General features: G+C 46.0%; 1 protein-coding gene across 1 annotated transcript in view; it reads right to left on the bottom strand.

The window, feature by feature from the left end:
• Positions 1-18,046, bottom strand: part of Pi4ka (phosphatidylinositol 4-kinase alpha) — a 137,621-nt gene that overhangs the window by 34,782 nt on the left and 84,793 nt on the right. Inside the window, exons 20-29 of the mRNA XM_057764479.1 lie at positions 14,443-14,551; positions 13,920-14,056; positions 13,654-13,787; positions 11,173-11,255; positions 6,502-6,572; positions 6,299-6,423; positions 4,861-4,942; positions 4,536-4,619; positions 3,079-3,168; positions 419-538 (exon numbers count right to left, since the gene is read on the bottom strand). Coding sequence (XP_057620462.1) covers positions 419-538; positions 3,079-3,168; positions 4,536-4,619; positions 4,861-4,942; positions 6,299-6,423; positions 6,502-6,572; positions 11,173-11,255; positions 13,654-13,787; positions 13,920-14,056; positions 14,443-14,551 — 1,035 coding nt within the window. The remainder of the gene's footprint in view (positions 1-418; positions 539-3,078; positions 3,169-4,535; positions 4,620-4,860; positions 4,943-6,298; positions 6,424-6,501; positions 6,573-11,172; positions 11,256-13,653; positions 13,788-13,919; positions 14,057-14,442; positions 14,552-18,046) is intronic.

The raw sequence follows: 18,046 nt of genomic DNA, 5'->3' as shown, positions 1-18,046 counted from the left end.
AATTTTATGGCTGGGGTCACAACATGAGAAACTGTATTAAAGGGTTGCAGCACTAGGAAGGCTAAGAAGCACCGCTCCAGACAAACGTGACTATGATATAATGCTATGTGTGTCTGAGGCCAGTTCCTTCTCTCTCTCTAGACTTAGAAAGTCAGATTTCATCAATGTACCAAGTGTTACCTGTAAAATAGTATATATTTCAAAACTTAAGCACAATGGGTAAATATCTGTATGGATGGCTACCTCTTTTGGAACCTCGTCAAATTCCTATTCATCAACAGCTATCCCATGTACCCTACAAATGTGTGGAATATGGGTGTCGGGGGCCTTCATCAGAGTCTATATATGGGCTGAGTCCTTCACCCTATAATATTGCTCTCCAAGGTTAGGGGCTGTTTCATAGGATATTCGCACATACTCCAAGAGTCGTGTTCTGCTTGTTGTAGCCAGCAAAGTGAAGGATGCTCTCAGTGGCCATGGCTAATCCTGTGTGCTGGGACAGTCCGGACACCCAGTTCTGATGCTTATTCAGATACTCCTGAAATGGAGAAAACAAGCTACTTCACTTAATGGAAAGGAAAACTCTAAAAATATAAAGAAAGCAGCAGGTCAGACTCCAGGTTTCAGGGCTGATTCTGCCCTGCCCTGCAGCTGTGGGACCTGACACCAGTAAGTCGAGCCCCTTGCTGATTGAGGATGCCCTCTGATCTCTGAGTGGCAGGAATGTCAGGATCTACATGAATACCATTGTTGACTGACAGTCTGCCATCTGCCAAGTGCTCTGCCAGCTGCTGGAGAAGAAGCTGCACAGCCTCAGGTCTGCTGTGAACAGGCAGGCTGTATGGCGGCCACACAGAGATCTCAGTTCTGCTCCTGCAGTACTCTGCTCCTGAGCAATGTGTGTAATAGACACTGGTATCCCAGATCAAGTATGTGAGCACGTGTGCTGATGAGCAGGAGGGCACTGGGGCAAAGGGATCCATGGCAGAGAAAGAGCAAAAGGGAAGAGTTTTTTTCAATCTTGGGACAGCACGGCCTCATCACCCCAGGAGTGGAAAAAGAAGAATTCATATTCACATAAAATACCAACATTCATGTTAGGGATTTCTGTAGCTGGGGAAGTCCACCTGGACTGGACACTATGGTGATGGGGACTGAGTAACGGTTAAGTAAAAGACAAACTCAGATTTGCACTGAGACTGGGCCATTGTGGTGAGCTCTGAGGGAGACTTGAGATGGCTGAAGCTGGGGACAGGAGGGGCAGGCAGTGAGGTTGCCAATGAGCACTCCATGAAGTCAGGGCTCAGAAGGGATGGACTGCAGATGGGGAAAGCTGGAGACCACATTACAGTATGCCTGGTAGAGATATTATGACCCTCCCAAGCCTTATTATAGCCTATTTTCTTCTTTTTTTTTTTTTTTTTTTTTTTTTTTTTTTTTTTTTTTTTTTTTGGTTTTTCGAGACAGGGTTTCTCTGTGGCTGTGGAGCCTGTCCTGGAACTAGCTCTATAGACCAGGCTGGTCTCGAACTCACAGAGATCCGCCTGCCTCTGCCTCCCAAGTGCTGGGATTAAAGGCGTGCGCCACCACCGCCCGGCCGCCTGTTTTCTTCTTACGGCTAAGTTTAGTGGACACATTGCTAGGGCAGGAGGAAGCTTTACCTACTGAATCCTTTTTTGTTTCCTGATGCCTTCGGGCACTGAAGGAGTCCTGCTTTCCTGCTTTCCTTAGTAGCTATGGCTCTTTTCCTCTACATGATATGAAGGAAACCAGATTTCTCGACTAATGCTTTGATGGAAAACCAGTCTCAAGAATCCAGGGGGCAAAATTTAAGATGACAGGGTGTAAATGGTGGCCTTATATAACCAGGCCTGGATCTGTCATTTTCTGTGTGTAACTCTTCCCCGCATTAGGTCCAGTATTACTTAATCCTTCCTGCTTAACAGCTCTGTGGAAGGAGGAACCTCACAGTGATCCTACGCACAAACCATGCATTTCTTTTCTTTTTTTTTTTTGATGTTTGAGACAGGGTTTCTCCGTAGCTTTTGGTTCCTGTCCTGGAACTAGCTCTTGTAGACCAGGCTGGCCTCGAACTCACAGAGATCCGCCTGCCTCTGCCTCCCGAGTGCTGGGATTAAAGGTGTGTACCACCACCGCCCGGCCAAACCATGCATTTCAAACTGCCTCCAAGTCTCTCAGAGCCAGCTGCTATATTCTTCCTGGGCTTCACTAAGAGGAGTATTTTCTTAAATTGCTTCCCCTTGAGCCAGGTATGGTGGTTCACACCTTTAATCCCAGCACTCCGGAGATATAAGCAGGCAGATCTCTGAGTTCGAGGCCAGCCTGTTCTACAAAGCAAGTTCCAGGACAGTCAGGGCCATCACACAGAGAAAACTCGTCTCAAAACACAAACCAATCAACCAACAAACCCCCCCTCCTCCGCAAAACCAACCAAACAAACTCAGCTCTCCTTGAAAAGTCCTACAGAGGTCCATTCATAGGTCTCACTCAATGGCCCACGCTCTCTGGTAGCTCAGATCCCTTCTAGTGGTACCTTTTGTTTTTTTCCCTTAAATCTTTATTCCTTCTAAGACAGTATTTTCCCTTCTAGAAACTGGCATTTTTGTTCTCTTTGCAAGCCAGCAGTTTAGTTTGAAGACATGCAGCTATATCTATGCATGTAGCCTAGACAGAGCTCCGCTGGCATTCCAATCTTTGCTTCTGTCTGCTCACCAGGGCCCATCAAGGCTCCTCCCTCAGGTGCATATACCCCACCAAGCCTGGGTGGTCCTGCTGCTGGCTTATGGCACTGTCCATGCCCCCCATCCCCCAACCACCTTAGCACCTTACCTAGTGTGGTGGTCAGACCCAAGCCCACTAACTTGACAAGCATACTCACCCCACAAGCAAGGCACATCCAACAGAACGATCCCTGAGCACCAACTATTCTTGGGCTTCAGATCGACGTTCTTGGTCTCTGTTTATTCACACTAGTGTTGTTTATTTTATTTTATTTTTTTTATTTTTTACTAGTGTTGTTTATACTTTGACTATTTTTTTGGTATTTGGAGAAAGTACCTGTAGGTGGGACTTAGTGACCGTGGGTGCCCACTTCATGGCTTCCTGCAGGATCATCCCACAGCGTGCAGCAAAGTCCTTCACGATGCTCTGGAAGTTGAACAACCTGAAGTCAGCCTATGTAGGTTGTTGTGACTGTCACAGGCTGAACTGAGTCCCTTCCAAAGTCTTACGTTGAAGCACTGATCCTCAGAAACTAAGAATGAGACTGCACTTGGAGACAGGCTTTGAAAGAGGTGATTACATTAAAAGGCCATTGGGGTGAGCCCTAACGCAGTGTATGGTAAAGTTATGCACAGATGAAAGGCCATTGGGGTGAGCCCTAACGCAGGGTATGGTAAACTTATGCACAGATAAAATGTGGAAATATGAGGAACGCCACCATCCGAGGGAGGATCACATGGGAACACAGTGAGCAGAGTGATCTCAGAACACTCCCCTGTCAATACTTTGTTCTTAGACTTTTTATCCTCATAACTGTGAGGAAATAAGTCTCTTTCTTTAAGCCACACAGTGTATGGGAATGGATACGGAAGCTCTATCAGTGCGCATGCACCAACACCAAAGCTCCAGGGCATAGGAATTCTGACTGGACTATGGTCTGTGGTTCTTGCATAAGGCTGTGTGGCAGAAGCTACAACATAAACAGTGTACCTCAGGGCAAGTCAGGGACTGAAGGGAAAGACATGTTCTAGATGGTAAGAAAATCTCTACAGGTGCCACATTACTGTGTCCGGATTCTTTTTTTTTTTTTTTTTTTTTTTTGGTTTTTCGAGACAGGGTTTCTCTGTGTCTTTGGAGCCTGTCCTGGAACTAGCTCTGTAGACCAGGCTGGTCTCGAACTCACAGAGATCCGCCTGCCTCTGCCTCCCGAGTGCTGGGATTAAAGGCGTGCGCCACCACCGCCCGGCTCTGTGTCCGGATTCTAACAACTGACAGCTTTTCCAACTGGGGAGGTCCAAGTTAGGGCACAACCCTGCCCTAGGCGGAGGAATGCTGAGCCTGGCCCCGGTTCAGTCCTCTGCAGGGGCTCAAAGTCAGACTCCGTCGGGGAGAGGAGCACCTTCCAGGACATCCTCCTCATCTGGGGCTATTTATTCTACCCACTTGCCAAAGGCAAGGCAAAGCTAGAGTCTGCCATTCTGTTCTCCAGTGAAAAACTGGCATGCTTCAGAGGGCTGAGCTCTGAAAACTACGCTTGCTCAGTGCTTCTGAGGGGCTGTAGCTGACTCGCAGCTGGAAATGCCTTTGTGGCTGAAGCAGGAATGAATGCTGCAGAGACTGGACAGCGCAGTGAGAAGCACAAGCCTGGAACACAGATAGGCTTGGGAATTCAGGAGCTCCTCCCGCGGTGGGACAGTGCCAAAACCCATCATACTGCTAAATGCTGGGGGCTTGGGGACCTGTCTTGACATTCCCAGGGAACCCCTCATTCTAGAGGACTAGGCAGGACTTACCTCTCGGGCTTCGTATGTGTCAGGAACCGTAATCCGATACGGGGCATCAGGAATGTCGTAGTAAGGTTGGTCCTTGTGAATATCCTGGAAACATACAGACTCCTAAGTCACTGAGGCTGCTTCTGCCAAGCATGTGACTCAGGCAGCAATGTGCCTGCTACCCCTTCCCACCACATGCCCCACATGGACTCCAAACTTGCTGAAGCCTAGTGGGAGACATCAGGGAACAATGTGGGTAAGTGAGGCCAGGGTATCTGGAGGAGCACATCGTACACAGAGTGGACAGCTCATGTGTCAGGCAGATCCACGCCACTGCAACACTCACAGCACTTAGTGACAGTGACAGGGTCTGCAGGATGTCCAACATGGTCTTCAGCACAGTCCCACTCCAGAGCAAGTGTGGAAACCTAGAGCAAGAAAAGGGGTCTCAGGACTGAGGAGATGAACTTTCTAGGAACTACACTGTCTGCCTCTATGCCTCCGCTGCACCAGCATGAGCCCATGGAGACATGGCACCTATCCACTTAGGCTCTCCACAGTGAGGTGTATGGAGCCTGGTCAGAAATGTTCTCTGGCCAGCCCACCTTACTCCTGAGGCCGAATACATGCTACACACACCTCCTTGCCAAAGCAACTCTAGTTTGTTTTGCTTTTAAAGATTTATTCAGGGGCTGGAGAGATGACTCAGAGGTTAAGAGCATTGCCTGCTCTTCCAAACGTCCTGAGTTCAATTCCCAGCAACCACATGGTGGCTCACAACCATCTGTAATGAGGTCTGGTGCCCTCTTCTGGCCTGCAGGGATACACACAGAGAGAACATTGTATACATAATAAATAAATAAGTCTAAAAAAGATTTATTCATTTATTATGTATACAGTGTTGTGGTCTACATGTATGTCTGGCCAGAAGAGGGTGCCAGACCTCACTATGGATGGTTGTGAGCCACCATGTGGTTGCTGGGAATTGAACTCAGGATCTATGGAAGAACACCCAGTGCTTTTAACTGCTGAGCCATCTCTCCAGTCCCCACAGTTCTAGTTTTTGATGGTAGCTCCCCAGTACCTCTCATGTTATGGCATCAACAGAAAAGAACATTGGAATGAAGTAAAGCAGTCATGGGATGATGGCCCTAAGACTGGAAGGATACTACCTGTGTGCAGTCTCATCTCATATGAGACCTGACTTAGATGTGCACCAAGCAAGGCTTGGTCTCACAGTCTCTGGCTGGCTCTTGACCTATCCTCAGATTCTGCAACTGCTTGGACAAGGTTGCTTGCATGCAGCCTCTGTGAGAGTCTCTAGAACCCCTGGATGGTCTTGGGAAGCTGAAGACAAGGTGTGTGTGTGCTAATTGGGCATTTACACCTCAGAGGCTACCCCAGCTTCCCTTCTAAAGGTCTTAGTACACTGTCATGTTCTAAGACTGTGTTGTCTCTCAGTAAGAGAAGTGGGGAAATGCTTTTGTTCTCAGAAGCCCATAAGAGCCTTATTCTACCTGGGACTTCTAGCTAGATCCTGGATTAGGATATGCTAAACTTGGTCTTATCAAATTATTTTAGGTAATACCAATGGCCCAGAATGAGTATGTTTCTAGGCTAAAATGCAGGCTGTAACAAACTTGAGGACATTCTTGGGAAGGCTGCATCAGCCTTGAGGTTTCTTCTGACTCTGTTATTTTCTGGACTGATGATGTAACCATGCTTTTTCTCTGTTCCAAACTACTAACATTTACACACAAGCACTAGAGGGAAGCCAAACTCACTTATCCACCAGACCAGACAGGTACTTGTCAGCCACTCTCCTTATCCTCTTGTGGATGTGGTTGAAGTTCACCAACAGAAACTGGGCGTGCCGCTCAAGCTCTTCTTCATTCTCCTTGGTCTTAGCCTAGAGTGAGAAGAGAGGTACCGTAGGGCTTTCCGTGTGCCGCCAGCAGGCACACACTGGCGCTCTGGTGACGCTTACTTTATCTGCCATCATGTTCAGGAAGGCATCAAACACTTTGTCAGCTACAGCGATGACACACTGCATCATCCCTGAAATGAGATGGTGGTTCCCAGGATTAGGTACAGTCACCAAAGTTACAAACAACCACAAACTCACAGACTTGGAGAGTACTACCAAGTTCTTTTGTACTTTCCTCGGCTTACTGGAAGAGTTACATCAGCCATAACCAGCCTGCATTTGTCAAAACTTAGAAACAGATACTGGTGTGACACCATCACCAGAACTTCAGCATTTACCTGGGTTTTTCTAATTCTCCCATTCACATCCCTTTCTGTTCCTGGACACCATACAGACTTTGCTTACAACTCTTGGTCTCTTAGAATGTGTTGGTTCCTCAATCTATTCCTGGACTTCATGATCTTGGTATGTTAAGGACACAGGTGATTTAAAGATGGTCCCTCAGTTTAGCTATCTGATGCCTGCTCTTCAGGGTAGGATCTGAGAAACTTAAGAGGGAATACCAGAGGTGATATGCCTTTCTTTTCTGGTTTCTTTTCATTTTTAAAAAATAATTTATTTTCATTTTATGTGCATTAGTGTTTTGCCTGCATGTTTGTCAGATCTTGGAGTTACAGGCAGTTTTTAGCTGCCATGTGTGTGCTGGAATTGAACCTGGGTCCTCTGGAAGAGCAATCAGTGCTCTTAACTGCTGAGCCATCTCTCCAGTTCCTCTTCTGGGTTTCCTGAGACATGGTTTGACAGACTTGCTACTCAATGTGTAGCCCAGGCTAGACTTGAACTCATGGCAATACTCTTCCCTCAGACTTGTAGGTGCTAGGTTACAGGTGTTTGGCATCATGCTTGGCTCTGTGCTTTCCTCCTCTCATCCTATCAGGGAACTATGATATCTATAGCTCTTATCATTTCTGATGTCAACTGTCATCACATGATCTCAGCAACTACATTCCCTTTTCATACTTATAAAACTTACACTCTGAGCCGAGGAACTTAGTGATACTCCGGAAGAGGAGTGGTGAGCGAGTTACAGCCACCACCGCCACCACCGCCACCACCACCACCACCACCACCGCCACCACAGATAATGTGTCTTTGGGGGAGATATTTGCAATTATATAGCTACCTAATTTCTCTTCGAAATTTTGCTAGTTTTGGCTGCTCATGAGGATTTTCTATTATCTCCATTTCTTCTACTTTGTTTAGTTTTTCTGAGACAGGGTTTCTCTGTGTAGCTTTGAAGCCTGTCCTGGAACTTGCTCTGTAGAGCAGGTTGACCTAGAACTCCAGAGAAACACTTGTGCTCTGCCTCTTGAGTGCTGGGATTAAAGCTTCTACTTTTATTAACTGGAGTTCTTTTTTTTTTTTTTAAATTTATTTATTATGTATATAGCATTCTGCCTGCATGTATGCCTGCACACCAGAAGAGGGCACCAGATCTCCTCATAAATGGTTGTGAGCCACCATGTGGTTGCTGGGAATTGAACTCAGGACCTCTGGAAGAGCAGCCAGTGCTCTTAACCTCTGAGCCATCTCTCCAGCCCCCTGGAGTTCTTTAAGAAAGAGTTGCTTCTCTTTCCCTATTTTATATTTATTCAATAATTAGTATGGACTCATGTCTTAAAAGTATATATATTCAAATGTATATTAAAAAATATGTGAAATGTGGGTGGTGGTGGTGCACGCCTTTAATCCCAGCACTCAGGAGGCAGAGGCAGGTGGATTTCTGTGAGTTCGAGAACAGCCTGGCCTACAAGAGCTAGTTCTATGACAGGCTCCAAAGCTACAGAGAAATACTGTCTCGAGAAAAAAAAAAAAAAAAAAAAAAACAAAAAGAAAAGAAAACCCAAAAAATATATATGTGAAATGCAAGCTGAGGCTGTATCTCTGTGGTAGAGTATTTGCCCTGTATGTGTGAGGCTTTGGGTTTAATCCTCGGTACCATTAAGAAAAAAAAAAGTTAAAATCTGAAGCGCTCCAAAATTGGAAACTTAAAAAAATTGTTTCTGTAAAAATGATTTATTTATGTGCATGTCTGTGTTTATTGCACATGTATGTACAGGTGCCCAGACAGGCCAGAGTGGCACTGGTCTCCTTGGAGGGTTGTTACAGGGATCTGAACTCCAGCCTTTGACAGAGCAGTAGTTTCTCCTAACTGCTGAGCCACCTCTCTAGCCCCAAACTGACATGAGGTTCAAAGACTTTCATGTATTAGAGCTGGTCATGGCAAACCCTCCTATAATATTGGTACTCAAGTGGTCAAGGTAGGGTCACAAGTTGAAGCCCAACTTGAGCTATATGTTCAAAGAAAACAAAACCCACCAAGGCATGGTGGCACATGACTTTAATCTCAGCACTCAGGAGGCAGACACAGTTGGATACCTGAGTTCAAGGCCAGTCTGGTCTATAGATTATGTTCCAGGACAGCCAAGGCTACGTAGAGAAACCCTGACTCAAAAAATAAAAACAAAAACTAACCAACCAACCAATAAAACAAAACAAAACAGAGAGAGAGAAAGAGAGAGAGAGAGAAAGAGAGAGAGAGAGAGAGAGAGAGAGAGAGAGAGAGAGAGAGAGAGAGAGCAAAACTCCAACCAAATAAATGCACTTGGTGCACCTACATTCACACAGGGAGCACTCAGCATAAAACCATACTGAAAATGGTATGAGGATTTACATGGTACTCACAATGTACTAGGTAATGTGAGTAATACAGACATGATTTAAAGCATGCCTGCAGATGTGTATAGCTTCTATGAAAATCCTATGCCATTTTAGAAAAGGAACAACAGTACACATACCTCCGAATGTACTCTCCCTATTTTTGTTTTACACTTTGTATTAAACTTTATTCTTTTTAGAACATCATTATGATGAATATCTTTTATAATGTAAACTCATTTCGATTAAGTAAAATTATAAAAATGCTATATATATTTACATCTAAATTATGATATTTGATAAAATAATATATGACAACTTGTTCACTGAGTCCGTCTAGTTGGTTCCTTGGTCCTCTCAGCCTGTTCTTGCTGTTTAGAAGCAGAACTGCCTCTGGCAACAGAAAGACGCTGCAGATCCATAAAGGACCATCGGAGCAGCTCTGGCTCTTTTCAGCAGAAGACATTAGAGACCAATGTCTGGATGCTGGTGCACTTTCGAACAGAGAGTGTACTCCTATTTTGGGTCCTTGCGGCAGTGGCCCTCTACCATTGAGTTATATTCCTGTACCCTCCCTTCGTGTATATGTCACGTATGCTTGTCTGTACAGCTGTGTGGGGCGTGCTTTGAGTGTGCACAGTTAGACACCAGAGGAGGCACTGGGTGTTTTCTTCTATCACTATTTATCTAAGTTTTCTGATAGGTTCTTTCATTAAACTTGAAGCCTGTCATTTGGGTTAGACTGGCCAGCCAGTGAGCTTCAGGAGCCCAGCTGTCTTGGCCCTACAACACTGAGGTCAAGGGCGCACAGCCATTTCGCTTATACGCGAGTGCTGGGATCTGAGGTCAGACTCTAGCAAGCACTCTTACCTACTGAGACGTCTCCCAGCCCTCTTTCTGTTTGGGGGTTTCTAAGTTATTCAGGCTTGCCTTGAATTCACAATTTTCCTGCTTTGGCTTCCCAAGGAGCCTGGATACCTACCTCCACCTCCTTGACAGCTTTCCAAGTATCCTGCCTTGCCCCTGAACTCCTTATGTAGCTGAGGATGATCTCGAACTTCTGATCCTCCTGCTTCCACGACCAAGTGCTGAGATGGCGGTGTATACTAGTATACCAGGTATGTGGTTCTGGGAACTGAATACAGGGCTTTATGCCCACCAAGCAAGCACTTTATCAGCTAAACTACATCCCAGGCCACCCTGGAGTATTTTTAAAAAAGTCTTTGGAGGCTGGAGAGATGGCTCGGTGGTTAAGAGCACTGGCTGCTCTTCCAGAGGACTGGGATTCAATTCCCAGCACTGACAAGGCAGCTCACCATGGTCTGTAACTCTAGTTCCAGGGGATTTGGCACCCTCACACAAACATACATGCAGGCAAAACATTAAATAAAAATAAGTTAAAAAAAAGAAGGCCTGGTGATGATGGTGCACACCTTTAATTCCAGCCCTTGGGATGCAGAGGCAGGTGGATCTCTGTGAGTTCCAGGATACTCAGGGCTACACAGAGAAACCCTGTCTTAAAAAACAAAAAATAAATAAAGTAAAAATAAAAAAGCAGAAGTCTTTCATATTTATTTTATATGCATGTGCACTTATGCAAACGGATTGTAAAGTCAGAAGACAATTTATGGAGTCTCCGAGCACTCAAGCTCATGCGGTAGGGTTTGGCAGCAGCAAGTTCCTTTACCTGCTGAGCTATCCTTTTCTCCCCTACTTTTTTTTTTTTAAATAGAGTTTCTCTGTGTGACCTGGAACTCGTTCTGTAGACCAGGCTGGCCTCAAACTCAGAGATCTGCCTGCCTCTGCCTGAGGGCTGGAATTAAAGATGTGTGCCACCACTACCTGCTGCTGGTCCTACCTTGCAGTATTTTTTAAGGTTATCTATTTTATGAAGATATTTCCAATGGAGAACGTAACTTCATAAAACTATTTTCTCTATGTGAATAGAAAATATGAAATATTCTTTCTTTTGCCTATCAATTTATCATGAGAGTACCATAATAATAAGCTTACCAGATTTGTCCTTCTGAATAGCTTTATCCTCAAAGTAGCAGAACATTACCTGGAAGCGATCAGGATCTGTAGAACGCAGCACCCTGACAAGAGGAATAGCTTTGAGTATCGTTTGCACACCCTAACCCTCCCACCAGAGCTCTGGCACTGTTTTGGTTTGGCTTAACTGACAGCATCTCTGCTGTGTACAGGCGCACAACTCCCCTGAACTTCCTACAGGGTGGTTTACACCATCTAGCACCACATTCCTATCTTTCTCAATCCAGCAAGCACACCTTTAGTGACACGTCTTGAGGTCACATGAACCAAGACCCTTAATACATGCTGGCTGCACTACTCAGATAGATCTAGTCTGAGTTCCTCATCAACAGGAAGCATACCTATTTCATGATGACACATCATCACTGCCAGAAGGTGACTACACACACAGCGTGGCAGAGACACAACGATATACTAGGAAAAGAGAATAACACAGTGGAACAGGTGCAACACAACCACAATGACAGGCTGTGTAAAGGCCGTTTGTGCACGTGTGTGTATGTGTGTGCCTGTACAAAGGACACTAAAGGGAGAAGTGAGCAAATTAACATCTGCCTTCTGAGTGCTAGGATTAAAGTCATGTGCCACCATGCTCAGCCTCAGACCTGCATTCTTTGTTTCTTTGCCTTTGGCATATTCTGTGCCATTCTTGGGGGTTGGCTTGTTTTCTTTTTTAAAAAAAGTTTCATTTACATTTATATGCATCTGTGTGTGTAGGTGCCTGCAAGGCCAGAATATCACCTGAGGCTGGAGTTCCAGGAGATTGTAAGCTATTTTATGTAGGTGCTGGGAGCCAAATTCAAGTCCTCTGAAGAGCGCAAGTGCTCTGAACCACTGTGCCATCTATCCAGCTCCTTTTTCATTTTTTTGTGACAGGGTTTTGAGTAGCTCAGGCTGATCTCAAACTCATATCAATCCCTCTGCCTTGGCTCTACAATAACTGGGATTTTATTTTTACTTTTATGATAAAAGAAACCCATCTGGGTAAAGGTCTCTGCCTCCATGCCTCACAACTGAGTTTGGTCCCTGGGATCCAATGGTAGAAGGAAAGGACTGACTCCTGCAAGTTAGGTTAGAACCTCTGCTCCATGCCTGGCATCCATGTGCCCACAGTCATATACAAATATGAAATAAATAGCCGGGCGGTGGTGGCGCACACCTTTAATCCCAGCACTCGGGAGGCAGAGGCAGGCGGATCTCTGTGAGTTCGAGACCAGCCTGGTCCACAAGAGCTAGTTCCAGGACAGGCCCCAAAACCACAGAGAAACCCTGTCTTGAAAATAAAAAAAAAAAAAAAAACAAATATGAAATAAATAAAGTATAAGAAGACAAAAACAAAAAACCTATAACCTTCAGAGAAAAAGAAGAAAATAAATTTGCGTGCTTGAACGATAGCTTCACTGAAGAGCCATTCAGGGTCTAGGAGTTGAGGTAAGAAAGCAGAGATTTAACAGCATACATTAACCGGCCCCACACCAGCCTTCTAAGAGGTACCCAAATTTTGTAAAGCAAAGCCAGGGTCTTTAAGTGAAAGTAGTGATGCAGGCTGAGATGCTTTTAACTTCTCACACTGGGGTTTCTAAGTTTCCCTAATAATCAGGGGCTGAGAATTGAAGCCTCATTTTTGAATCAGTTTCGGGTTGTTCCTCCATGCTGGCATAGGGTTCTGGAGGATCCTGGGGATACTCCCAAGCGCCACACTTGAGGGGTGGGAGACGGTTCTTCTAGTTATGCATGCAGGCATTAAATCCACACTTATATTTGGTTTTCCTTTTAGTTTCTTTTCTCTCTCCTTCCTTCCTTCCTTCCTTCCTTCCTTCCTTCCTTCCTTCCTTCCTTCCTCCCTCCCTCCCTCCCTCCCTCCCTCCCTCCCTCCCTCCCTTCCTTCCTTTTTAAATGCTGGGACGGAACCTGTCACGTGTGAGACAAGAACTCTACACCAAGCTATATCCTTAGCCTCTCCTTTGCTTTTCTGAGAAAAAAAGGGAGGAGCTACAACAACACACTATAGGAGATGGGAATGAGTAATGGGATGATCATTTTTATTACATTAACCATCCAATTTTGTCTTTTTAGATTCATCTCTGTGTTTCTGTGTGTGATGTGCTATGGTGTGTATGTGGAGGTAAGAGGATGATTTTTAGGAATTGGTTTTCTCTTCCTGCCTCGTGTGGTCCAAGGACTGAACTTGTAGTAGCAGGCTTCTTTCACCCCTGAGCCATCTAACCAGCCTTGTTGGTTTTTTATTTTTATTTATTTAGTATTTATTTATTTTTGAGACAGGGGCTCTCTATTATATAGCTCTAGCTGTCCTGGAACTCACTCTGTAGACCAGGCTGTCCTGGAACTCACAGAGATCCACCTGCCTCTGCCTCCGGAGTGCTGTGATTAAAGATGTGCGCCCCTCCCAGCAGATGTGTGGGAAGGTGAAGGCTCATGTACCTCATGTATTCCAGCCGATACACAGACAAGAGATAGGTAGACATGGCAAAGTCCAGCTTGTTGATGAGGGCAGAGACCTCGGGAGGAGGATCTAGCAAGTTGCTGATGGTGCTTCGGAGTTCACTCAGCTCAGCCTGGAGGGAGGAAACACTCAGGGGCTCATGAGGCCTCCCCAGAAGGAACCCAAGTGCTTAGTAAGGATGTGGAAGGGATCTGATCTAATTCCTTTTTGGACAGAATAAGGAGGGAAAGAAGAGAAGCCTTACAGGGGTGACCGTGTCATTTTTCATGGCTGAGTTGTACTGGAGGACGGATCGCAGCGGCTCTTTGCTGGGAAAGGTGAGCAGAGGTGACTTGGTAGCTATTTCACAGACCCCCTCGTACCACTCTTCCGGCCAGAGTCCTGCAAGAGAGTGGGTGTGAGTGAGACAAGGGCTGGCACAGACCAGGAGGCCACCTGACTGACAGGCATGGGGCCGGTGGGGTGAGAAAGAGGAGAAAGGAAAGGAGAGGGAGAGGAGAGGAGAGGAGGGGACAGAGGGACTCTGGCAATTTTTAGTCTTGGGTCCCCTGAGACAACTGTCCACAATAGGACACAGAACAATTGTCTACCCAACTCTTTACAGTCAAGTGGCACACCTAGTGGGAAGTGTCTGTTTGTAAGTATCCGTGGGAACAAGCAGCTACATGTGGGCTCAGATCAGATGTACTCAGGCTCTGGAGTGGATGGGTCTGACCTAGCTGTTTCCACTGCACACTCAGCTTTCTCTGGGAGACACCACTCCCTACCTGAGCCCTCCACAGCGAACCCCATCAGGACAGAGTACAGCCAGAAGTCCCGGAAAAGCTTCTGTAGCCTGGGTTTAGCTTCTTTGATGGGTGGCAGCCGTCGGGTGAGCTGACATGAGAGGAAGGGAGAAAGGTTATTTGTTAGTAAAACTCTAAGTGTAAAATCAAGCACACATTCTCCAAGAGCCCCATTCCAGCCTTACAGCCAGAATGGGTGCAAACAGGTGCAATGAGCAGTGACTTCTCAATCACTCTCCGATTCTAGGTTCATTCTCTCACTGGTTATATGGAATGCCAGGCACTGTGCTTGGAGTTCACTCAAAGGGCGTTCTATTTAACTGGGAGGGAAACAATCCCAGTTCCTGGAAGTGTCATTATGGGTCTTCACATAAAGTATGGCCAGGCAGAGAACAGAGAGGAAGCATCAGTTGCTAAAGAAGCCTCATGCCCCAAGGCTGGGAGCTGGGACTGGGAGGGCCCTCAGAGAAGACATCACAGTGGGAGCAGTAGACTGGCTTGAGCGCAGGTGTGAGAAGTCAAATTCCCTGAGCTCCTTGCTTGAGAAAGCAGCCTGCCTGCTCTGAAGGCCACAGTTGCATGGGAGTTACAGAAAATGGTTACTCTGAACAAACCACTCCATGGAGCACACGGATCCCATATAGTGATGAGATCTAGTCCTCTACACTAGTAGGGTGGGGCTTTGCCACCCAAACACTAGCGGTGTGTATACACCAACCAGGTCCTGAGTCAGGACTAGAGAGTGGGGAGAGATGATGCCAAATGCTAGGACTCTTCATACACATCTGGTAGGAGCACAGTTGGTACAACACTTCTTGGGGAGGGTGTGACAGCATGCATCAAAAGACGAAATATCAAGCTGGGTGTGATGAAGCACACCTGTAATCCCAGCACACAGAATGGAGGGGCAGGAGGATCAGGGATTCAAAGTCATCCTTGGCTACACAGTGAATTTAAAGCTAACATGAGCTACATAAGCTCTGTCTTGAAAACTAATTGTTTTCTATGATCACCTGTTTGTATAGGCAGAACTCACAGTGTCAAGTAAAATACGCAAAATATACAATGCAGATTTCAATATATATATTTTGTTTTTTTTGAGACAGGGTTTCTTTGTGTAGCCCCAGCTGTCCTGGAACTCATTATGTAGACCAGGCTAGCCTCAAACTCAAAGAGATCACCTGCCCCTACCTTCCAAGTGCTGGGATTAAAGGCATGTGCCACCATACCCGGCTCTCAATACACATTTATATATATACATATACATATATCAAATACATTTTAATGTAAATGTATGAGCACAGAACAAAGATGGGGGAATAAATCCTTAGGTTCCTGGAAGCAATTACTTCTGAGCAGGTGAGTAGTCAAGGATTTCTGTTCTCCTCTTTTGAGACTGTATTTCCTGGGATTCTGTCGGAAACAACTCTCTAAAAGTACAGGGAGGGCACAGGTGCCGCTCTGGAGCTCAGCAGCCCATGTGGCAGAGGGTCTGGCCTCTCCCTTAGAACTACCAGGGTACTGTGGCCTGGGAAGAGTTGGTTTAGGGCAGACTTTGGAGGTGGTAAGGAAATGGGGAATGCAACAGTAGATGGAGGAGTCACAGAGCAGGAAGCAGGCTGCAAACACTAGCCACCAAGGGCAATGACAAAGTGCTTCCAGTTTGACCAGCGGCCAAGGGTGTAAGTCGCTGTGTGACTGACTGGTGAGAGGTGATGAGGTTCTGGGGGAGGGGGAAGCCCAAATGGGGTTCCAGATAGCAGACTTCAAGGTGAATGCTGCTAAGAGTGTCTGGTCGTAGGTGAGTTTGAGGCCAGCCTGGTCTACACAGTGAGTTCTGGACAGGCAGGACATAGTAAGACCTTGTCTCAAAACAAACAAACAAACAAACAAACAAACTAACTAACTAACTAACTAACTAACTAACTAACTAACTAACCTTCATGTGGCAGAGAAGCCCGGCACAGTTTGACAGGCAAGAGAAAGCCGTCAAACTTTCTGTGGTTTGGGCTCCTCCTCTTCCCTGACCTCCCTGGCCATGGGCGATCCCTATCTCTTGTTTCTCCTGGTTCACTAGTTATTACCTCAGCTAAAACTGCTCTAGTGCCCAGGAAGGGAAGAGGGGTATCTTTAGGAGGGGAAGCAGTAGTTCTTTGATATATCCTAAGATAAAGACAAAGCATCATGGCAGGTTAGTGGAGGGCAATACTCCATGCTTCAAGAAAGATGGGGCTGGGCGATGGTGGCGCACGCCTTTAATCCCAGCACTCGGGAGGCGGATCTCTGTGAGTTTGAGACCAGCCTGGTCTACAGAGCTAGTTCCAGGACAGGCTCCAAAGCCACAGAGAAACCCTGTCTCGAAAAACCAAAAAAAGAAAAAAAAAAAAAAAAAAGAAAGAAAGAAAGAAAGAAAGATGGGGAGGAGCTGGGGCATCCTAGAGAAGGCCCCCTAACATAGGACAGGCAAGGGCTACTAGATAGAAGACCTGCTTATTCTGCTAGATAGAATTACTAGGATAAGTGGGAGAGACATATCAAGAAGTCCAGAGTCATGACAGACAAGTGCAAAAATCGTTGAACCACTTCCAGGTGCTTCTGCTATCCCTGTTTCCCATCTCCACAAGAGTGCTGGGGTTACAAACGTGTGATCCAATTCCAGAGCCTGAACTGGACCCTCAGGCTTGAGGAGAGAGTGCTACTCACTGAGATATCCCCACATTCCACTCTCTAAACAACAGCTGTAGGGGCTGGAGAGCTAGCACTGCAGTTACTAGCACTTGCTGCTCTTCCAAGGGAGTGGATTTGATTTCCAGCACCCATATGGCAGCTAGCACAAGCCAGGAACTCCAGGTCCAGAGGAAATCTGATGCCCTCTTCTGGTCTCCATGGGCATTGCATGCATGTGGTACACAGGCAAAATACCCCCCCACACAAAAATTATTTTTTTAAAAATAAAGAAAAGGCCGGGCGGTGGTGGCGCACGCCTTTAATCCCAGCACTTGGGAGGCAGAGGCAGGCGGATCTCTGTGAGTTCGAGACCAGCCTGATCTACAAGAGCTAGTTCCAGGACAGGCTCCAAAACCACAGAGAAACCCTGTCTCAAAAAACAAAAACAAAAACAAAAAACAAAAAACAAAACAAAACAAAAAAATAAATAAATAAATAAATAAAAATAAAGAAAAGCTTTAATGGTCATTTCAAAAGATTTATTTATGCTTATGTGTGTGGCACTGCATTTATATGCACCGAGTGCAAGCAAGTACCTGTGGGGGCCATAGAGTATTGGACCCCTGCAGCAATTCTGCTCCCAGAACACTGAACAAATATGCTTAGCTTCAGCAAGCTATCCTGCAGACATGCTGAGAGTAACATCCAAAACCTCAGCGACAGAGGAACAGTAGTTTGGAAGCAGCTTGTCACCAGGCAGTGATCAAAGACATAGTTGAAAGGTTTTCTGCTGACAGAGCTAGTTGAGTAGTGTTTGAATTGGGGCATATTTGCTTTGGGAAATACACAACAGCCCAGCACCAAAGTTCACGCTGAACCCTGCTGGTGGCCCTTCCTCATTTCATTTCTGTAACGCCGC

This window comes from Chionomys nivalis, chromosome 3 (assembly GCF_950005125.1).
Source record: "Chionomys nivalis chromosome 3, mChiNiv1.1, whole genome shotgun sequence".
In the NCBI taxonomy this organism is placed as follows: Eukaryota; Metazoa; Chordata; class Mammalia; order Rodentia; family Cricetidae; genus Chionomys; species Chionomys nivalis.
This window is presented reverse-complemented; position numbering and strand designations above follow the sequence as displayed.